The 22,617-nt window shown below is 35.8% G+C and overlaps 1 protein-coding gene across 11 annotated transcripts in view; it reads right to left on the reverse strand.

Annotated features, from left to right (window-relative positions):
• Pkhd1 (PKHD1 ciliary IPT domain containing fibrocystin/polyductin) overlaps positions 1–22,617 on the reverse strand; it is a 513,180-nt gene that overhangs the window by 16,367 nt on the left and 474,196 nt on the right. For 9 of the 11 annotated variants that reach the window (XM_087188170.1, XM_087188168.1, XM_087188167.1 and 6 more), the window contains 3 exons: positions 22,273–22,380; positions 13,606–13,764; positions 9,205–9,327 (listed from right to left, as the gene is read on the reverse strand). In XM_087188170.1, coding sequence (XP_087044296.1) covers positions 9,205–9,327; positions 13,606–13,764; positions 22,273–22,380 — 390 coding nt within the window. Of the gene's footprint in view, positions 1–9,204; positions 12,824–13,605; positions 13,765–22,272; positions 22,381–22,617 lie in introns of those variants that run through there. The other 2 variants (XM_004869046.4, XM_004869044.3) reach the window with 2 other exon arrangements.

Below are 22,617 nucleotides of genomic sequence, written 5' to 3' on the forward strand. Positions count from 1 at the left end.
GATGCAAATGAAAACAACACTGAGATTCCACCTCACCCCAGAAAGAAGGGCTGCTATTAAAAAGTCAACCAATAACAAATGCTGCTGGGGTTGTGGGGGAAAAAGGAACCCTTCTCAGCTGTTGGTGGGAGTGCAGACTGGTGCAACCACTGTGGAAATCAGTACAGAGATACCTCAAAAAACCAGAGTTAGAGGTCCCACTTGACCCAGCCACTCCCCTGCTGGGTATCTTCCAAAAGAATTAAAAGAATCATACCACAGCGATATATGTGTGCCCATGTTCATAGCAGTACAGTCTGTAATAGCTAAAGCTTGGAAACAGCCCAATTGCCCATCAACTGGAGACTGTATAAAGAAGATGTGGGTTTTTTTTTAATAAAATGGAGTACTACTCAGCCATAAAGAATGAGAAACTAGAGACATTTATAGCTAAATGGATGCACATTAAGGAGATACTCTTAAGTGAAATAAATAGGACACATGTAAATACCAAATATTTCCTCTGGTGTAAGAAACTGAAAATGTAAATGAGGGTCAAAATGTATAATAGATAATGTGAAATAGGAAGAAAAAGTCTAAAATGGAAGGGTAGGGGAAAGGAATAAATATGAGAAAAGGAAAAAATGGAAACAGTCTTTGTAAATAGGGAGGGGCAGAAGGGTTGAAGGGAGGGCAGGGGGATGGGGGAAAAATATGAACCAAGATATATCATGTAAAGGTACAAATTTCCAATGATGAATGTCATCATATTGCCTACCTAAAATGTACCAATAAAATTAATCAATAAAAAATTCAAATCAATGTAGAAAGGTTTACTTGACCTAATTGTAAAATTTTTATGAGTTGATATAGGACCAAACTTAATCTGGCTCAAACACCATGCATTAACCATTTAACATAACTATTAACTATGATTCTACCACAAGTACACTTTTGGTCTATCTATAATTTACCTTAATAAAATATACCCTAAATAATATCCCCAGGATAGTTTCATTTCACACATAGAGAAAAACATGTAAATTTACATTACAATAAGCAAATATGCAATATCAATAAGATAAACTCTATATGTCTAACTTTGGAATGTCTTTTCTCTCAAATTTGCTTTAACAATTTAAAATAATATTTACAAAGCAATTACACCAATTAGTACATGTATTACCACAGGCATATATGTTATATATATAATTGAGTCCTACAATCACCCTCTGAATTAAGTGCTATTATTATGTCTCCTCTAGAAGGAAGGCAATTAAGACAGATTAAGTAACTTCCCAAGACCACAAATAAAGCAGTTGTGTATTTTACACACTTTAACTAATTCATGATTTTGGGCTTTAGAGTTTGTGCTGTAAACAACAGACAATACTGTATAAAGTGAAAGACAGCAATGGAGAATTAAAAAGAACACTTAGTTGAATACATTCATGGGAACATGTGCTCTATACAGCTTATCTTTCATATGCCTATGTTGAATGAAGAAAGCCAAGACCCATCCTAAGCCCACAGAAGATAGGTGGTAACTTGTTATCAACATTTACCATGCCTGTTTATCACACATTTCACCACCAAATTAATTTACTACTCTTTTACACACAATATATGTGCTAATTTATTAAGCTAGGTATTATTCTCTCAGTTTATTGGGAGCAGTTTGGGCTTGTGTTTGGAGTCAGTAATTGGGTCTGTATCATACTCTAGGAAACAGAAGGTAAAAACTACCAAGTTGCTACTTCTATTTAATCTAACAATGGATGGACAATGAAGTGACAATGCAAGAATGTGATAATAAAAACTATATGCAAATGCTTTTTATTTGGAGCATGTCTTAGTTACTTTTCTCATTCCTGAGACAAAATTTCTGATACCCAAAGTTAAAGGGAGAAGAGTTTATTTAGCTCACAGTCTGTAGAGGCTTCAGTCCATAATCAGCTGTCTCCAAGGCATGGTGGCTTGGCAGAGGGACATTGCATAGGAGAAAACAGTTCTTGGCAGGCAGAAGACAGTAAAAACAAGAAAGCAAAGGACCTTAGCAGCTTCTTTCTGCCCCTTGTATACTCTATCTAGGCTACTGGGATTAGGGCAGTGCCAAACCAATCAGTGGACTGATTTAGTAATCACATACTCTTAATCCCAGCATCGCACACCTAGGTTCAGCCATCTCTGAAAAAGCCCCACTTGTGACTGCATGAGGGTTTGGGGGGACATGTGGATATAAACCATAACTGAGAATTAAAATGAGATTAAGTAATCATGGTATTTGTACTACTCCTCCAATGCATGGATTAGTGTTCTGAGAAGTCTGTGTTCATTACAGAGATCTCCTATCTCCTTTTCACAGTCTTTTTTCTACCACTTTTCTGAAACAGCCACCTAACTCAGGATAATTCTCTTGCTTAGACCTATGAGAACTATCTGGTTTCCTAGTTTTCCTATTGGACCTGAGATTCCTTCCAGAAGTATTTCTTGACAAGTCAGCTGCATTGATTAATGCCTCACTATTTGTTGACTGGAGTTTCTCATTTGACCTGTGCAACTGCCTCTATTACCAGTCACCCTTCCTTGTGACAGTCTGATCTTTCTCTTAGGACTTAAGAGTGCCTTCAAGGAAAGAATTATTTTGCACCATCAATGTCATCCCCTTGTTAGCCCCAGTCATATACCAAGCCAAGTGTTTGCTATTATCTCCATAATAACTGCTCTCACCAGGAGGAAAACCCATAGTTTATCAGGATCAGCAAATAACCAAAGAACAAGAATAATAAATTATCAGATAGAATCAAACTTTAAAAAGAAAAAGAGTTGTTAAAATTTTAATCCTTTGGTAAAACCAACATCACTTCATATAAGAGGAATAAAACACTACACGTCACCTATTTTCAATCTATTGAAGATATTGTTACCCTGTTTTTGAGAGACTTTCACTGGAAATATGTTCCTCCTTGTTTTTTAATTCTGCATCTATTCATAAAAGACTAATGCTAGCCTAGTTCTCTTTTGCAAACCCCAAAACATTTAAAAATCTCCCATGAATTATTTACATGGCATCTCCAATCAGCAACATACCTGACAGACTCCCCAGCTGAAATGAAAGTTCACTGTGTAAAGGTGCCCAGGGAGGCCGGCAACCTCCCACTGTGAGGTTATAGACAGAACTAAGTCAGCACACATTATATGTCAGTGCCGACATCAGAAGGAATCAACTCCTTTGATCTCAGACCTCCACAAGAAGCTTAGATCTCAGACAAATTAGATAAAAAAATGAATTTATAGCAGATATGTGTCCTAAGGCATTCAGCTGAATGTTTGGGTTTTAGGAAAGGAAGGATAGTGAGTATCAAAACATATGAATTAATGTCTCCTTCCCATCTCTGCCTTGCTGATGAGTCCCATTAAAAAGAAAAGAGGGGATTCTCAAACTGCCCCACCCCATATGTCTTAGAGTCCCACTGATGGGTTTAATCAAGTTTTACAGGCAATGAGATAAAAAATGGGGAGCACATCCCTTCTTCTCTAACAAAAAGGATGACTCACTCATTGTCAGTGTAAATCCTTCCAGATTTCCTTAACTCCTATTGACTTCCAAAACTTTCTGGAGCAACAAACAGACACTATGCCCCTGATTTGTAAAATGTGTTTGAGAGTTAGTTCCTGGCTTCTTTTACAGCTAGGAACATTAACAATGAATTATTCCTCTTTCCTTGCCTTTCCTCGAATTGCTCATTTTTCTCAACTCAATTTTATGTGTAGTGTTCAGTGTTGCATAACTTGGATTCACCATAGCAGGCCCATTTTTGAGGCTCCACAGGTTCTGCCACAGAGAGGTGGATAACTAATCATCCAACTAAAAGGATATATTCTACTATTTATCACTAAGGGAAGTAAGTCTTGCTCACCTATCAGAGAATATTATATCCAATAATTAATAAGTACCATTGCCTGTGTTCTATCTAAATTATTTGGCTTTCATTTAATATAATTGGGTTACTTTCATTAGTGTGCCCATATACTCTTGGGTCATTATCACATTGTCTTAAGAATGGTAACATAAATATAATCTCTCTCCTAGAGTCACTGACATAAAATCAATTTATTTTCAAATATTAGCTCTATATCATTGGTCTATAGTTTCTGATGAACTTTAGAGTCATCTTATGTCATTTTCCACTGTGCAAAGTGGTTGAAATTACATTAGATCCAAGTTAATTTAGTAATATCTGATGTCTCTGCAATTTTAGTCAATCCAAATATAAACATAACCTCTTATATATTCAAATCTTCTATTTAAACGATTCAGTACAATATCATTTATTTTTATATTTTCTAGCATGTGTCTAATTAATATTTATTTTCTAAGATAGCACATATTTCGGCCACTATTTTATATTTCATAATCTTTTCTTTTCTTTTTGTTTTTTTATAGTTGAGTATGGCCTTGTACTCACGAAGCCCAGGTTGACCTTGAACTCTGAGCAATTCTCACGCCTCAGACTCCCGAGTGCTGGGATTCCATGCGCACACCACTATGGCTGGTGATTTCATCATATTTTCTAACTACATAACAACTAGATCATTTTCTGTTACTATGATGAAATACTTAGACAAGCTAACTTTATAAAGACAAGAGGTTTATTTAGAATTTATAATACTACTATTTCGCAGATTGATATTAATGAGTAAATTACTCAAGTTAATTTTAAATTATAAGCTATTGGTTAAACCTTTTAAATTATCCTTCAAATAACTATGTCATCTACAAACCATCTCCTTTGTTTTATGTCTACTTGCATTCTTTATCATGTAAAATGAGTTATAAGACAATAAGAATGTATTATGTATTTTGTCCTCATTTGAATAACGATGCCACTGATGTTCCATCACTAAATATAATATTGTGTAGTGTGGGAACTCATTTCATTTAGCAATTTTTTAGAATTTTTTTCTTAAAGTATAAATACCTAGATTTTATTCATGCTTTTAGAGTAGGAGGCAGTCATATATTTTTCCTTATGTGATATAAACATTATATGTATTAATGATTTCCAAATACAATCTACTTTTCTGGGAGCTTAGGAAAATTTCTCAGCTGTTTCGCTCTTCCCAGTTTTGATTCTCTAAACATCTTCAGGCTATTTGGCTTCACTCCTTTCCCTGGCATTCTCATAGATTTATACTTACAAAAGGTAAACTTGCTGGCAAATCTTTTTATTTCACCTTTATAAAACCTATCACATGTATTCAACAGGTCTCTACAGTCTAGAGATGTATACTGTAGAGATGAGAAATTCCTGAAATTGATGTTTATAGTCATATGTGCACAATGGGCAGCCATTTTTACACATCAGTTTTCCATCCCCAGCATTGGGTGCAGGTATTTAACAAAGAATAGTGGCAAGTGGCCAACTATCAGTTCATGATTTGGAGCAAGCAATTCTGAGATCTGAGCAGCAGCTGGGCTTGGCAAAGAAACTGAAAGAGGAAGCTATAGTGGCCACCTGCACACACTCTCTGGAAGCAGAAGTCACCTTTTCCCCATTGTTATGACTTAAAAGCTAAGCAGTCATTCCCCGGGTATTAATTACGTAAACTGCATACAGTTTTAAAAAGTGAGGACTACTTTTTTCAAGTTGGAAGAACTGTTGAATTCCAGGGGTCCTTGCACAGGAAAATTTAGAGAAGGGAGAACTTATTTCATCTGTCTTCATCATGCACTCAATAGTTATCAGTGGTTTTATATCATAGATCTCTACAGTAAGACAGATACTGGGATTATAAAAAATATAGAATTTATACCAAAGATAAGATGAATAAAAAGAATTATGCCACATATAAGACATGGTAAGTAAACACAAAAGGAGTGTTACAAAAATTCAAAGATAGAAACTATTCCTTCTAGATAACATAATTTGAAAAAGACTAAAAGTATTTCATTTAAGTTTGGGAGGAATAGGGCACTGGATATGTGGATATATTAGAGAAGAACATTTTGGAATGTGAAGGCCTATGTTATATAAAGGGAATACTCTCCTGGAGAGAAGAGAATCAGGTAGAGGAGGAGTAGATACCTGCCAGTTGTGCATTACATGTGAATGAACTGAAGGCGTATCTGTGAAATGAAGCAAAGACACAGAGAAATGAAAGCTTAGGACCCTGAAGAAGTAGAGCTAATAAAACTTGGTGAGCAAAAAGAGGACAGAGCTGAAGAAGAAAGCTAGGAATTAAACTTTGAGGTGTCTAAGCTGGAAGATTTGGGTACTATTAACCAATATAAGGGAACAAAAAAGTGACACAAAATTGAACTGTGACAGAAAAAGTGACACACAATTGAACTTTGACAGAGCAAAGCAAGACTCCTTCCCTGGCATTTCTGTTAATCTAAGTTTCAGCAAAATGATCAACTAAGCTCTTAGCAAATGGGATTTGAGGCAATGTGACATGATTTATGATCTATAGTGGCTAAATCTATAATTCAGGATAACATATTTTCTTTCCTTCCATTCCCTTCCATGTTTAAATTATTCAAATACATATTATTTGTTCTGGTTGCTTTATAATGAATTGTTCTCTAATCATCTCCAGAATATTTTCTTATTTCCTAACCACGTTGGAAATTCATACAGAACAGAGAACCAATATCAACTCTTTGCAATTATATAGACAGGATCTTATAATATGCTAAATAAATACTTATTTAATATTCATGGGGAGATAAAATCTAATTGCAGTAGTAATTCCAGTAAGTTCTCACTGAAGAGTTACAATGAGTAGTAGTGTCTTCCAGGGTGTCTCATGCTTGGTACTACTGACATTTTGATCCAGATATTTTTATTGTGGGGATGGAATTATGGGCTATATGATGTTTCCCGGGTCCCTGATCTCTACTCACTATCAATAATTCTCCAACTCTCCCAAGCTATGGCAAGAAAAAAATGCTTCTAGACATTGCAAATGTTCTCTGAAGTCAGAGTGACCAAATGTCTTAATATTTCTGAGGGAATGTCTGGGACACAAAAACTTCCAATTTTAAAACAGTTCTTGGGGAGGGTGAGTTAGGTAGGGGTGGGCTAGCTCTGGTTGGTAAACATTGGCTTGTGGGAACAGTCATCTAAACCATGAATTGCCAAGACCATAAGTTTCTATGGAAGCATATATTGAGTAATTTTTTTAACCCAAAGAGAAAAATATTCATTTTGACAAAGCTTGGAACATTGGAGAAAACTTTATGAAGAAAAGTGCATCCCCACACTTGCTTCAAGATTGAGGTTGATTTAAGAGATGAAGGCACACCATCCAGCTGGAAGAAGCTGTGTAAGCAAATGATCAGGAAGAAGTTATACAAGTACGAGGACGAGTAAGTTAGTGTGTTAAGATGACCATCGGATGGGAGTGTGAAATCCACAATGAGGTTACAATGATAGGATACAGTCAAATCTTAGAAAGCTTGAAGTCTTAAATAACTATGAGAAAAAAACACTAATAAATAATGCATACAATATACTAGGAGTTGTTCCTCAACTCTGAATAGTATTATTGTGGCAAAGAGGAAATGGAAGGAAACAGAGTGATTAATTGTCTTGCTTGAGGACATAAAGTCAGTCACCAGGGAAGTTGTAAGCCTAGCCTCTGGCTCCTCTGCTCTAAGCCCTTGACTGTCACCTTCTCCTGAGTTGAAACTCATTCAGTCTTATGAGCAGCAGAACAACATGAGCAGATATGGATTTTGAGAGGTGAGTTAGATGGCTCTGTATATCAAAAACTTTAGCAAGACTGCAATATGAAGAGTATATACTTTATTCCCTCCATCCTCCATGGCAACTCTAGTACTTCCAGTGCATCCACAAAAACTTTGGTAAAAGCAGTAATGTGCTAAGTTTAGAATCTAAATTTCATAGTGATATTTAGTTCCATGAGTTAAATAATCTTCAATGATATGGTGGTCCTCAGTGAAGACAAGATGCTGATGAGTAAGACATCCAGTCACTCAGTTAGCAAATGTCAAAGTTGAAAAACACAGAGGGAAAAGGAAAACTAAAATGCCATGGATATAATATAATTTATTTAAAGCTAGCAATAATTATGTGCTTGCAACTAATAATAATTTCCAAAGAAAAACAGGAGATGCCTCATTATTTGCCTTGTAAAAGATGCTCTTCAGATTTGGACAAAGCTTAGGAAATAAGGCAATAAGTCAACTGTGATCCATGAGGGAGGATTTGGATAACAAATCTTTCTATTTTCAGATTGGATGTCCTAATAAAATGGGCTCTTTGGTGCTCCTTCAATCTAAACTTTTCCACAAAACTCTGTCCCTTGTTTTCTTTCTGATAATTATTAATATGCCACCATATAAAAATGTTTCTTAATAAAACACCCAGGCATCGTGGACTGCTTAATGAAGTTAATTGAAGCAAGTCGACTGAGAATCATGTAGATTACCATATTAGATTAGGGGAGATTAGCATCATTTCTGCTGTTTGCTGAAGAATGAAGCTGAATGTAGAAGAAGCTAGATTCAGATGGCAGTTTCAAATACTTGTCCTGGGTTCGCATATAATAATATGGGAAAAATTAAAATGATCTTAGGCAGAATCTGGAAAGAGTTCCTGCACCCTTCTCTCAGTCCCCATTCTTTCAGCACTTCTACCTCTAGCTTTTCCTATACACCTTGTTACCTTTTAATGTAGGAGTTGGCTGACCCTGGAGACCCTGAGACCCTGTCTCAAAACTGAATGAATGAATGAATGAATGTACAGCCAAACAACAAAATAGAGTTTAATAAAAAGCTGATTCATTTCTTGAGGTTTCTGTACTCAATCTAATTTGCATAGTGGGTATTTGACAACTACACTCACTGCTTTCTCATATTCAGTAAGGTTGCCAAATTGGTAGCTTTGGAACAGATAAGGGGAAGATTGTATGGCAGTACTCTGGTTTGCCCTTTATTGATAGAACCTCTTCAAATGTTAAACCAAGAATCTACTACTAAGAAAAAAATACATAAACATCAATTTTAGAATTGGTTACTGAGTAAATCAGCTGGATCTGTGTATTCTTGTGGTAAGGTATAATATTTTTTAGAAAAAGTATAAACAAAACAACTACAGAAGGGCTTTAAATTGCTTCAGAAGCTGACACCCAGGAGAACAAGTGAATCCTCAACGGTTCTCCTCTGTGGGAATCCTCTCTCTCACCCACACTTACCTTCTGCCTTCCTGGAATCTTCCTCTTCTATCTCTATTTGTGATGCTCGGCGCTTGGATGAGACATGGATCTGTTTCTTTTCATCCTTAGCCTGGGACTCAGAAATTTCCTCAGGTTTTGTTTCTGTATTAATGTAAAAAAAAAAAAAAAAAGGAAATGTTTTTGTTTTTTTAGATAAAAAGAACATTTTTATTTGTAAATGGGCCCTAAGTGTTAAGGTGTTTCTCATGTATACCCACCTCACCATGATAGTGATATGCATGCAAAATAATATATATAATATATTTGGAGCTTAATAAATAATACCATAAAATCCCATACACCAACTAGCAACTTCATGGTCTAAAATCCAGCTGTCCAATACAATAATGGCTATTGAGCATTTGAAGAGTAACTATTTTAAATTGAGATAAATTATAAGTGTAAAAACAACCTGATTTTGACAAAAGTGAAATATCCAATGTTTTATTATACACTGAAATAATAATTTTGATATGTTAGGATAAATGGTCACTAGAAAATTATCTATGCACCTCATATTTGAGGATTATGTTGTACTTCTGTGGGACACAACTATTAGTAACAAGATATTACTGACTGCTTTTTAACATTTCAATTTAAAATAATGACAGATTCAAAGGAAATGCACATGGAAGACCTACGAATTTTCATGCAGTTTCTCCACTCTCAGCAGCCTATTTGAATATTGGATAGAGTGTCCATTAGAGGTCATGATTGAAGGCAATTGGGAAGTGGTGGACCTTCAGGAAGTGTGGTCTAATCAAAGGTACTAGGTTCATTAGAGATGCACCCTTAAGAAGCTTTTGGGAGGCTGGTCTCTGGTCCTCTACTCTGTCTCTGCTCCAGTTTGAGATATAGTCATGTGTTAGTACAGGGCACCCACATCAATGTACTCCACCTGCCAGCCTCATTGGATGCCAAAGCAATGGGGCCACTTGGTCATGAACTTGACCTCCAGAAATGTGAGTCAAACAAATCTTTTCTCTTTTAAAGTTGTCACTCAAACGACCAATGATGTCGAACATTTTTTCATATGTTTATTTATTGCTTTTACTTCTTCATCTGAGAAATGTCTGTTCACTTCAGATGCCCATTTTTGGATTGGGTCTTTAAATTTGGGAGGTCTGATTTTTTAAAGTTCTTTATATATTCTAGATAGTAGACCTTTGAGGAACAGCAGGTGAAAATTTTTGTTTCATGCCAATAATGTGAAGCTGGCTAATACTGTATCAGAGCATGCAAACTTTCATTGGTACAAATTTATAGAATTTGAGCAGATGTGTGCTTTTAATAGAAAAACTTGTATCTTCAGTCTATCTTTGCCTGAAGAGATAGTTCATCTTCTGTTCATTAATAAATGTAGTCATCAAAAATATATTTACATTCCTAATGCCAGGACACTGTCTAGGGGCCGTGAGGACCATGGTAAGAAAGACTTGGCTCCAGCCTTTGTAAAGTGATTATTCTAGTTTGGATGGCAGAAGATAAACAAATACATTTGCAATAAAATGTCGAGTAATGCCATGCTGTACAATGAAAAGGAGAATTACAGGGGTGGAAGTAGATCTTTTTGAATAGATGTAATCACAAGAATGATATAACCTGAGATAAAATTACAGTAAAATAAAACAAAAACCAACAAGGGCAAAAAAGAAAAAGATTGTTTCACTTAAGATTATTGATGAAGCAGCAAAGAGAATTTTGTTAAAATGTATATAGTGATTTTCTAAAAGAAAACCAATTCTGTGATTGAGTTTCAAGTTGAACTAGTTGATGTCTTCATGGAACACCATTTTTACTAAATGAATTAGAAAAATGAGGGAATAAATTATGATTATTTTTACTTTGGTTTTTGGTAGATTTTCTTTTTTAAAATAAATAACAAGCTTGTAGAAAAAAGTATTATTTGTGATCAAATTTAAGCTTTCAGAGTAAATTCAGAGCTTTGGAAAACTTACATTAATTTCCATTAATTAACCTTTCTAATTCTTAAAAGTCCAGGTTGATATTAACCAATGTGACTTTTTAAACTGTAGACTGAATTATGCTAACATGTAGAAGTTCTGCCGATCTCAGTGCTCTTCCAAATGGCCAAAGCATAATGTTTCAAAATCATGCATTTAAAACCTTCACTTGAAATACAAAATAGGCTAGTATATTTTCATGTAAAAGACTACAAAAAGATCGGCCTTTAAGTAAACTTACAAAGTTTGAGTAAAATCAAAGAATATCTACAATTATTTGTAAAGATTTTAAAAATATTTTCCCTTTTCCATTTAATATCAATGTGAGGCTGGATTTTCATCATATACTTCAGCATAAACCAATACAATGCAACAAATTGAATGCAGAAGCTACTAAGAAGGTCTAATAAAGAGGACATTAAAACAGGTTTGTAAAAATGTCATGATTTTCACTATTTTTAAATAATAGTTAAAAAATAATATGACTATATTTACATTCACGGTATATATTGTTACATTAAAATTATTTAAAATTTCCTGTTTTAGTTTTCAATTTATAAATATGGATGGATAAGATTCATATAGATAAGAGTTCTTTGTTTTCAGTAATTACTGATATTATATTGTAGTCCAGAGACAAACATTCCAAAAACAGTTGACAAAATATACATACAGCTGAATCAGACAATTGTCTTCTATGAGGAAGCTGAGGAACAGTATATTTCTATAATTCTAGAAAGTAATTAATAGTAATTTTAGAAATTTTTAAAATACAAGGTACAGAAATTATAAAGAAGAAAAAACAGATTACTCATATAGAGCCTACTTCTGAAATTTTTGCCCATAAAGTTTCTTTCAATCTCTCTATAATTATTTTTAACATGGTTAGGAGTCTGTGTTGACTCAGAAAAATATAGCAATTTATTACAAGCAAATTTGTCCACAGATATTGAAAGGTTTAAAGAACAAAATTAGGAATTTGGTAACATGTTAGTAAGTGTAGGAAGATGCTATTTCTAGAGCTGAGAAGATAAAAGGAAGGGATGGAGATTGCAGAGCTTAATGAGAGGTCCCGAAACGGCTTGTAAGTTTAGATATTAAATGGTGGATGAAAATTAAATCACCTACTGACCAGGATCACATGATTAAAAAAAATTATGAAAATCTGCTTTCAAAACCAAAAGTATTACACAGAGATAGTGCAGACTTTAGATTGAAAACTACAAAACAAAAAAAACTGTAGTTCAACAAAGCACAGGCAATGCAAGACAGAATCAGGTCCAGATCTTATTCTTGAGAAAGACAGAGAGTTCCTTGTAGTTGGTCCAGTCAAGATCATCAGGATGAAAGAGAGGCAATAACTGCGGTGGAAAGCAAAGTTCAGATATAGTGTCCACCTAGTGGTGCTGCTTCAATGTCTTAGCAGTGGGCCATGCTAGTTTCCCTTTTCTTTCTGTATGTGTGCTTTAAGACTGCTTTTTCTCATTTTAGCTCTTTATTATTAATTCTTGTTTAAACTTTTGTCATAATACTTCTTAGGATCGCTAGTGGTTCTTCTCCATTTGACAGTCTGTGGCATGGAGTTTGGGTGCAGTAAGGCATTTACCAATGCCCTCTCTGGCCCTCTCTTCTCTCTAAGAACAGAGTAGAAAGAAGACGTTTTAGAGAATTTCTTTCCTTCACTGACTCTGTGACTCTATGACTCCAGCCTAACAAAAAGTTGAATCTGTTTCTGGGAAAATGTTCAAGGACATATTTAATTTCTATTCTTACAGGGAAAAATACCCAAGACTCTTTTCCCTTTTTTGAAGGACATTGAATGACAGTGCATGTGTTTCAGAGATAAAGTACCTGGCTTTTTTGTGCCTGTGTAACCTTGAGTAATTATTTACCCATTCTGTGTCTTTATGTCCATATTATTGGCATATTTACAACTACTTTGCTGAGTTATTGTGAGGATTAAATTTGGACAACGGTGATTATGCACTTGGTCCATGATGATTATTTATTTCGATAAATATTATTTCAATATTATTTAAAATTAGCCAAGTCTGTGTGTCTATTACATAAACTGAACAATGTGGCTTCATATAGTTTTTTCTGTTATTATTTTGTTTTGCTGATTGTAGTTATCTAGATTGAACCCACAGTGCTTTTCCACTGAGCTACAGCTTGACTTTTTAATTAATTAATTAATTAATTAATTAATTTTTTGAAACAGCCTCACTAAGTCTTGTGGACTGGTCTTGAACATATGAGCCTCCTGCCTCCTGAGTACTCAGGCTGACAGCACTATGTAATTTTATGTATTGAAAAAGCTCATAAAATTTCTCTGCAGAAGAATAAAAAGAATGACTGTACATGATTTTCAGGTATTTCCGCACACACCACCCACCCTGCCACCCAATCCACCTACTTCTATGTTTGCTTCTGTTAAACCAACAGCACACCAGACAGCTCAGCGCCAGCCAGGAGACCACGGAGCACAGGGAAGCTGCCAGGATGACGGTTGACCTCTCCTTGCCAGTCTCAGGCAATACAGCAAAGGACTTGGATCGAGCTGTAAAATTGGCTCCTGTTTTTTAAGAAAGTTCCAATAATACATTATGATGCTAACGTAATAAGAATATTATAGAAAAGATATGGTTATGACATTGCCTGGAACATACTAGATACTCAAATATTTATTGGATTAAGTGAATAAATAAATGATACAATAATAGAGCCCAGACTTATATTCATGAAAAACTGTAAGATTCCAACATCAAATCATAATCATTCTTAATAATTTTGCCCATTACAAATGGAGAATTCTTCAAATTCTCTCATTTTATTCACAGAGTTGCCTTCTCCACCAGTGCAAAGTTGCAGTTACATTCACTGCTGTGTTCTACTAATTAGAAAAAAAATGCTCAAAGCTCCAGATTATATGGAACTACTTGCTCTGACATATGTGTCTACTTAAAATATAGCATGTCACACATCAAAATAGGGGAAAAAGGACTCCCGTCTAGTGTGCCAAGAGACTTCTAAAATTCAAAAGAATTATGGAAAACAGGAGTAGAATAGTGGCATATAGATTCTCTTTCATTGTAGAGGAAAGGGCAAGTTGGGGAACTTGCTATGGGGGGGCAGAAGGGGAGGGAGAAGAGGGAAGGAAAGAGAAGGGACGAGTAAGGAAGGGAAAAGAAGGAAAGGATGAAACAAATAGAGAGCATTGTAACAACATGTAACAACCAAGATGAGTACCAAATGCATTATGCTGAGTGAAAGAAACCCCAACCTACCTCTAAAAGGTAGACACTATATAATTCCAGTTGTATGACATTTTAGGAACTACTAAACTGCAGAGATGATGATAGCATTGCTGGTTGCCATGGAGTGGGAAAGAGAATGGGAGGATAGAGGAACAGCATGAAGGGGCTTCTTTTGGGTAATTGAAATGATATATATCCTGATTATGGTGCTGGTTATATGATTCTATACATGCATTTGAATTTATAATCCTACATGCCAAAATAGTCAGTATTACCATATATTAATTTAAAAAATGAAAACATTTAAAACTCACCTATAATCTTGGGGTGATGAATATATTTATTATCTTAATTGTGAGAATGGTTTCATGAGAATAGACATCCCTCAAAATTTATCAAGTGGTATGCTTTAAATATGCATATTTATCATATTCAACTATGTCTCAGTAGAAAAATTGAAAAGTTAAAACCTTTAGTTATATACATGATTTACTTACAGCCAGCACTTTTAAAGTCACTCATTCAATACAAACAAACTTTAAATCTATATTTTGCTTTAAAGAACTCAAATAGAATCGGAATTTATTTTCTCTACTCAAAGAAATAGCATGATTTTCTTTGCTGTGATTTGCATGGCCTGAACCTGGCAATCAGACTGGAAGTCACACTGTCCAATCTTTAATGTCTTGACTTCTGGCATACTCAGTTTCAAAATTACTACAATAAAATTAGCTCTAAACTGGTGACTGGATAAAGAAGATATGGGTTTTTTTTTTAATAAAATGGAGTACTACTCAGCTATAAAGAATGAGAAACTAGAGACATTTATAGCTAAATGGAGGCACATTGAGGCCACACTCTTAAGTGAGATAAATAGGACACATATGTGTAAATACCAAATAGTTTCTCTGGTGTGAGAAACTGAAAGTGTAAATAAGGACTAAATGTATAATAGGTCATGTGAAATAGGAAGAAAAGGGGCAAAGGGGAAGGGGAAGGGGAAGTGATCGGGTAGGGGTAGGGGAAAGGAAGGAAAGGAAAGAAATAAATACGAGAAAAGGAAAAAATAGAAACAAAGTTTTTGTAAATAGGGAGGGGTGGGAGGGATTGAAGGGAGGGCAGGAGAATGGGGAAAAAATAAGAACCAAGATATATCATGTACAGGTGCAAATTCCCAATGATGAATGTCATCATATTGTATACCTAAAATGTACCAATCAACTTAATGAATTATAAAAATGAAATTAGCTCTTACATTTGAGTCACATTTTGGTTGCTTGTTATTAAATGGCTGCTTTTTATGGGGATCTGAATATGTGCAATCAAGCCCAGACAATGGAGAATAGATTTTACTAGAGACCCACAGAAGTAAAAAGTAAACTCTTCTCCCACCTCCTCCTCCTTCAGTGATTGCTCAGTGATTGTTTACTTCATTAACGGGCTAAGTTACTGTTCCCATTATGGTATTTAGGAACTAGTAAATGCAATAACATATATATGATGAAGGTCTATAAAAACAAATCAGAATGTGACACATGCCACAAGAATAATGCAAATCAATTGCTTTGGAAGGTTCTTTTCCATTGATAAGATGAAGGAAAGCATCCTGGAGAATCTGAGTGGAATAATCTCAGTTGGACTCCAACTGAGTCATTGAAGGCTGAGCAAATACACATGAATGAAGACAGAAAGGAGAAAACAGTAATCACCATTTAAGAAAAAAATGTTGAGAAATTCTAGAAGTCATCTGAGAAAATTATGGTGGGCATTAAATGTCAGGCAAAAGGTTCTAAACGATATTATAGGGCAATGAGTTGGCACAGAGGGAAAATTCCAAACTGAGAAGGGATATGAGTCACAACAGGTTCAGGTCAGTCCATAAGGTGCAAAGAACTCATGCAATGACACAGAAGCTGAAGTCAAGGAGTCCTATTTATAAACTGAAAGCAGTAAGGTAAGTCAACAACAAAGACAGATGATTTTCAAATATTTCTAGCAGCAGAACATGTTTCAAAATAGAATCTTAAAAATAATATCAATATACTCACTTTTCCATTAGCAAATATTTAGTTGTGTCTCTGATGGGCCAGACTTTTCTGTACCCTGAGGCTATATTGTTGATGTAAGCATAATTATTGTCCCTCTTGGAAGTTAGGTTCTAGTGGGAGACTTGGCAAACAGGAAAAGATAAACAAGACCAAGTTAATGATGTGCTAATGCCAGATAGTGAGTGTTGGGGAGAAAACTAAGGAGAGAAGACAGAGAACAGATGGAGATGGAAGCAAAATTGGGGATGGTGTTGTAGACTGAGTGATCCAAATAGGCATCTCTATGGAGGTAACTTTGAAAAGAAACCTGATGAGTGAGCCATGTGAACTTCTGGAGAATGAATATTACAGGCAAAGAGGAGGCAACTACAAGTCGAATTTCTCTGCATTAACGGGGTAACATGTAGGGGGAGAAAACCTGGTTCCCTTGACCTTTTTTCAGCTCAGCAGCCTCCTGATAACTCCAAGCCTCCAAAAGATGGTCAGAAAATTTGCACCCTCAGCCCTGGTGGTAACAGTGAATGTGGAGAGGTGAGATAGCAAGTCGGGACCACAAACTTACACTCTTGTCTATTGGCAAATCTCAGAAAGCTCACAAGAGAGGAGTGAGTTGAATTCATTTATATATAGTATGATTCATGAGGCTTCCATGCCCACTTGGTCAGATCTACTGACCTTAGTTTCAATGTCTATAGTTCTAAAATAGGAATAATTGCTTTTTCATTTGTCTAAGAAATTGGAGATAAGAGAGAAGATACTGAATATAATTGCAAGTTCTCTGCCTGATTCACATATAACTGAAACAACACAATGTTCATTAAGCCTATTATTCTGAAGCCTTATTAAAAAAAATAAGAAATTTCATTGATTGGCCTAATAAGGACTTCTTTATAAATATTCTAGTAATGAAAATTGATTCCTTGGAAACAAGGAGTTACTTTTAGGATCTATAAAGTGCAAACTGTTTAATGTCTTTCTTTTTTTCTCCATCTATTTTTAAAAATTTACACTACTGAAAAAATCATCTTCTTACAAACCCTCAGATTGTAGTTTAGTCTTGAACATTACAAAGAGTAATTTACAGAAAAGCTTTCAAGATAATACCTTAGTTAAATATTATGATTTGGATCAAAAATCCCCCCAAAGGGCTTAGGTGGTAAAACATGGGCTTTTTGAAGGTAATTAGATCAAGGGATTAATTAATTTATGAGTTCATAGCTAAATGTGCTGTTGGGAGATGGTGCTTGCATGGAGGAGGTGGGTTATTGGGGTGTTAGTTCAGACATCCAAAGTTAAAAGGGAAGGGGTTTATTTGGCTTACAGTTCATAGAGGTTTCAGTCCATAATTGGCTGGTTCCAAGGCAGGATGACAAATAGGCATCACAGAGGAGAAACAACATGGGGCACACACAGTAGCAAAGACAACAAGGGAGGTTTAAGGGCATCTGTCTACCCCCTTTATCTTATTCAAACTACAGGGATTAGGGTGGTGTCAAACTAATGACTCACATGTAGTGGTTTATTAATTACACACCCTTACCCCCAGCATCACACATTCCAGATTCAACTACCTCTGAAAAAGAAAGTCCTACCTCATCTTCATGAGGCTTTGGGGGGGACATCTAAACACAAACCATAACATTCTGCCTCTGGACCCCCAAAGAGTCATGCATATCCCTTTATACAAAAAAGCATTGAGCCCATTTCTAAGAGTTGCCAAAGCCCTAATAGCTTCAGCATTGCTGAAAAGTCCAAGTCCAAAGTCTCTTCTGAGATCCAAGACAAACTCAGCTTCAAGCTCCTATACAAATAAAAACAAAGTCAAACACTTCCAACATTGAATGGCACAAGATGGGCATTACCATTACAAAAGGTACAAACTGAAGGATATAAAGGCATGGGACCAAGGTATGTCCAAAATCCAGAAGGCCAAACATTGTATTCCACAGTTTCACTTTTAGCATCCCAAGCAATCTGTAGCAAGTTGTAAACTCCAAAGGACTTGGGTGACTCCACCCCTTTGGCACTTCTGGTGGTTGTAGTTCCCATGGCTTCCATCTTGGGCTGGCTCTGCTCCCTCCCTGTAGCTCTCCTCAGATGATCCACAATCCTGGCTTCTCCAAACTTCTGGGGTCTCCATTACACCTTTGGCTTCACACTCACATTTTCACACACTGCCCTCTCAGAGGCACATTGCCTGGCCTCCCAGGCCTTCTTCTGAAATCTAGGTGGAAGTCTTCCCACAACTCTTGCATTCTGCATGCACCTAAAACCAGCACCACATGGATGACTCCAAGGTCTGCTCCCAGCTGAAGCTGTAGCCAGGCTTCCTTATCTCTTGGCTGTAGGGGTCCAGGATTTATGAACCAAATCCTGAGGAACAACTTCCCTAAGCTGCCATTTTGGAACAACTTCCCTAGGCTGTCGCCATTCTGAAATGTGGTACTCTGGGGCTTTATTCTCAAAGCAAAATCTTTTTTACCTTTACAACTCTGAGGCTGCAAAGAATGGAGTCCTTCTGCTTCCTGTGATGCCCGCAGGCCATCTTTTCTATTCTTCTGTTCCTTCTCAGCAATCAAGATCTCCTCTGCTCTATCTTTGCAGTCCACAGTTTTACTGGTGCTTCCTTTCTGGCCAAACTCAAGACATTTTAAAGCATTCTTCTGGGCATTTTGCTCTTGATTCTCAACATAGATCTGGCTAAAAGCCCCCAACCACAGCCATGGCATGACCTCAACATTAGACTGGCTTGAAATTTCTTTTGCCAGGTTAATTAGTCCACTACCCCTAATCTCAGTCTCAGGCAAAGTCTCTGGACACAAAATGCAGACAAACTTTCTGCCAAGCCATAAAGCACATCACTTGGAGTCCAACAGCCAATTCAGTCCTTCTTCCTAACAGAAACCTCAGGAGCCTGGCTTTTACCGGCCTTCTGGTCTTCTGAGCTCAGAGCAGAATCTCCCATACAAAACAGCCTAAGGTGTTCCAGCGCTACTTTCTGTAGCCAACATCTCCAAATCTTTCCTAAGTCTTCCCTTTCCCACAAGCCAGTTCCAAAGATGCTTAAACCACATGGCCAGGTAATGTCACAGCAATGACCCCACTTCTCTGGTACCAAATTTCTGTTAGTTACTTTTCTCTCATTACTGAGACAAAATACCCAACACCCAAAGTTAAAAGGGAAACCACAACATGGGCTATGACCTAGAAGGATGTATTCTTATCCCCAGCTTTGTATCTCTTTCTCTGCTTCATGGCTGTGATGTGTTGAGCAGCTTTCCTCTACCTGCCTTTCTTCCACGCTTTTGGAACCTTGGAGACAGCTGACCATGGGCTGAACCCTCTAAAACCATGAGCCAAAATAAACCTCTTTTCTTTGACACTGCAGATGTCAGATATCTTGTTCAAGGAATAAACAACTCACTAATACATTAATCTACTTTAAACGTTATCATAGGAAACTAAAAAATGATCCATCAATATGAATACTAAGACACTTTCAAGATCACACATTGTAAAGAGAAGTTTTTGTCTGCAACGAGTTTTATATTTGATTTTATAATCTATTCTTTAAAATACCTTGATGACTTGCATTTCTTTGATAGGTAACGATATTGAGAAATATTTCATATATTTATTGGTCATTTGTATTTTTTCTTTTGAGAAGTGTCTGCTTAGGTCATTTTCCCATAAAAAGTAGTAGTGTAGTGAGACTATTAGTAAAATGGAAAGGAAATATAATCAATGCAATATATATATATATATATATAGAGAGAGAGAGAGAGAGAGAGAGAATCTCACAGGGAAACCCAGTGAATTTTAGAATTAATATAAATTTATAATTATAAAATAATAAATAAATAATCTTCATGAAATATTTGGCTACTCTAAGATAACCTCTAAGGAAGTTCAAAGTCAAAGATCTTTTAAATGTCAGACAAAACTATGACAAAATACCCAATCCTGCATTTGTGACCCTTTAAAACATATCTGTTCAAAAACTCAAGGGCTGGGGATTTAGCTCAGTGGTGCAGCCGCCTGCCTCACAAGTGCAAGGTCCCGAGTTTGATCTCCAGGACCAAAAATAACAAACAAAAAAATTAAAACATAAGGCAAAACTCTAGAAATTACATGGTTAAGGACACTGAATTTGTTTCTCCATGAACTTATATTAGGATACTTTGTATATTTTGATAGATATTAAAAAGATACCTACCTTTTGAAATTAATACTTATTTTGAGGTATGATTGAAAAACATGACTTTAAATTTCAGAAATGTATTACAATAAAAAACTCATTGTTATTAATACCCCTAAAAATATTTCTCCTTTGTTTCTCAATCCAACTCATTTATCTTTCATGATCATTTTGGCTTTGGGAAAGAGCCAGAAGTCACAAGTTGACAGATCGAGTGAATAAGGTGGATGATTACCCACAGTAATGTTTTTAGAAGAAGCTTGCTCTTCTATTGGCTGGCACTCAGCAGCAGCATTGTCATATTTTTGATCATACTCATCAAAGAGGGTTTCCAGAAGTGCTTCAAAAGGTGGCAAGATTAATGGCATAAGTGTATTCAAACTGAGGGAGAATATTTGAGGGGAGATAAATGGCAGTGTGTCTTTTACTGCAATAAATCTAGATCAAACTTCACATTACTCAGCCTTAGAAGACAGTACTTTTGTTAAAACAATGATCCAAAACTTGAAATTAAAGAAAGATGATTGTAGAACTTCACAATGTCACACTGAAGCATTTTCAAACAGGATCACCAAAGTCATATCAAATTCTCTAGAATTGATTTTGTTTGGCCCAACATTGGTCTTTTTTAAAGAGTATTCTCAGTATGTTGCCTAAGGTGGTTTTCATGTTCTGGGCTCAGGTGATCCTCCTGCTTCATTCTCTGGAGTTGGTGAGCCTAACAGCACATGCTAATATTTACCATTAATAGGGCTTATACTTATTAATTTGTATAATATTCATGAGCTGCAACTGATTTTTGTCCAGTAAAGGTACAATGATACCTGAAAACACGTTACCTCAAAGCTATGGTTTTATTGACTTATGTACAGCTTGACAAGCTTATTTCAACATTTCTGACTATGCGATGTTATACCTCAAATGCTTTTTAAACCAGCTTTGCAATTCTCATATGTCCTATATTAATGAGTTAGATAACTCTGTGTGGAATGCTCATCATATAGTTTCACAAAAGACCATTTAATACTTCAGAATAACTGGTTCATATAGCAATTTACACACAACTCCCTGTGCTTTTAAAGTACCATGATGTTAATAAACATCTTCACCATTTCCCAGATAAGAGATCAAGAGGAGAAGAGGACCCAAAGACATGATATCCAATATCCTAAAACTCTTGCTTATAAATTTCCTTTTTTTTTTTTTTTTTTTTTGGTACCGGGGATCGAACTCGGGTCCTTGCGCTTGCTCAGCAGGCAGCAAAACCACTGAGCTAAATCCTTGGCCCCTCTTGCTTATAAATTAAAAGTTTTCTTATTATTACCTGACTAAATGTCATAGAGAAAAAGAAATAAATCAAACACACAAGTATCAGAGGAAAATATACATTTGTCTTCTTGTTCACTGGGAGTTTCTAAGAAGTAATTGTTACATGTGTCCTTTTTCTCGTGTCTTAATCATATACCCAAGTGAATTTTTTTTCCTAAACCATGATGTTTTCTTATTTATGAAATAAGTCATACCCATTATTAAGGAGAAAAGACTACTTTTTTCACAAGAAACAAATCTGCTGAAATTACCTGGAGGGGAAATAACAGTAAAAATAAAGTTCCAGTTTGACCCAGAGATCAAGACTGCCAAGTTGGAGAAGCTCACATAACCATCCTGTGTTTTTGCCTGGGTGCACCCTACAAACAAACATAAAACAAAAGGGAGGTAGGAGTTATCCATTCAAGAACAATGTCTCCAAGTCTTACCTGAAAATAGGAAATAGGACATTAAAAGAAAATGTTTCAAAAATTAAAGAGGTGACCCAACCCATCAAATTCTTCTTAGGCAAGTCCTAGAGCCAAATAATTCAATATAAAACAACAATTGCTAACATATGTTGAAAGTTTAATATGCCAGATACTGTGTGTTGTGGA

This window comes from Heterocephalus glaber, unplaced genomic scaffold (genome assembly GCF_053883595.1).
Source record: "Heterocephalus glaber isolate CG9 unplaced genomic scaffold, H.glaber_assembly_v1.0 deba00001523, whole genome shotgun sequence".
NCBI classification, from domain to species: Eukaryota; Metazoa; Chordata; class Mammalia; order Rodentia; family Bathyergidae; genus Heterocephalus; species Heterocephalus glaber.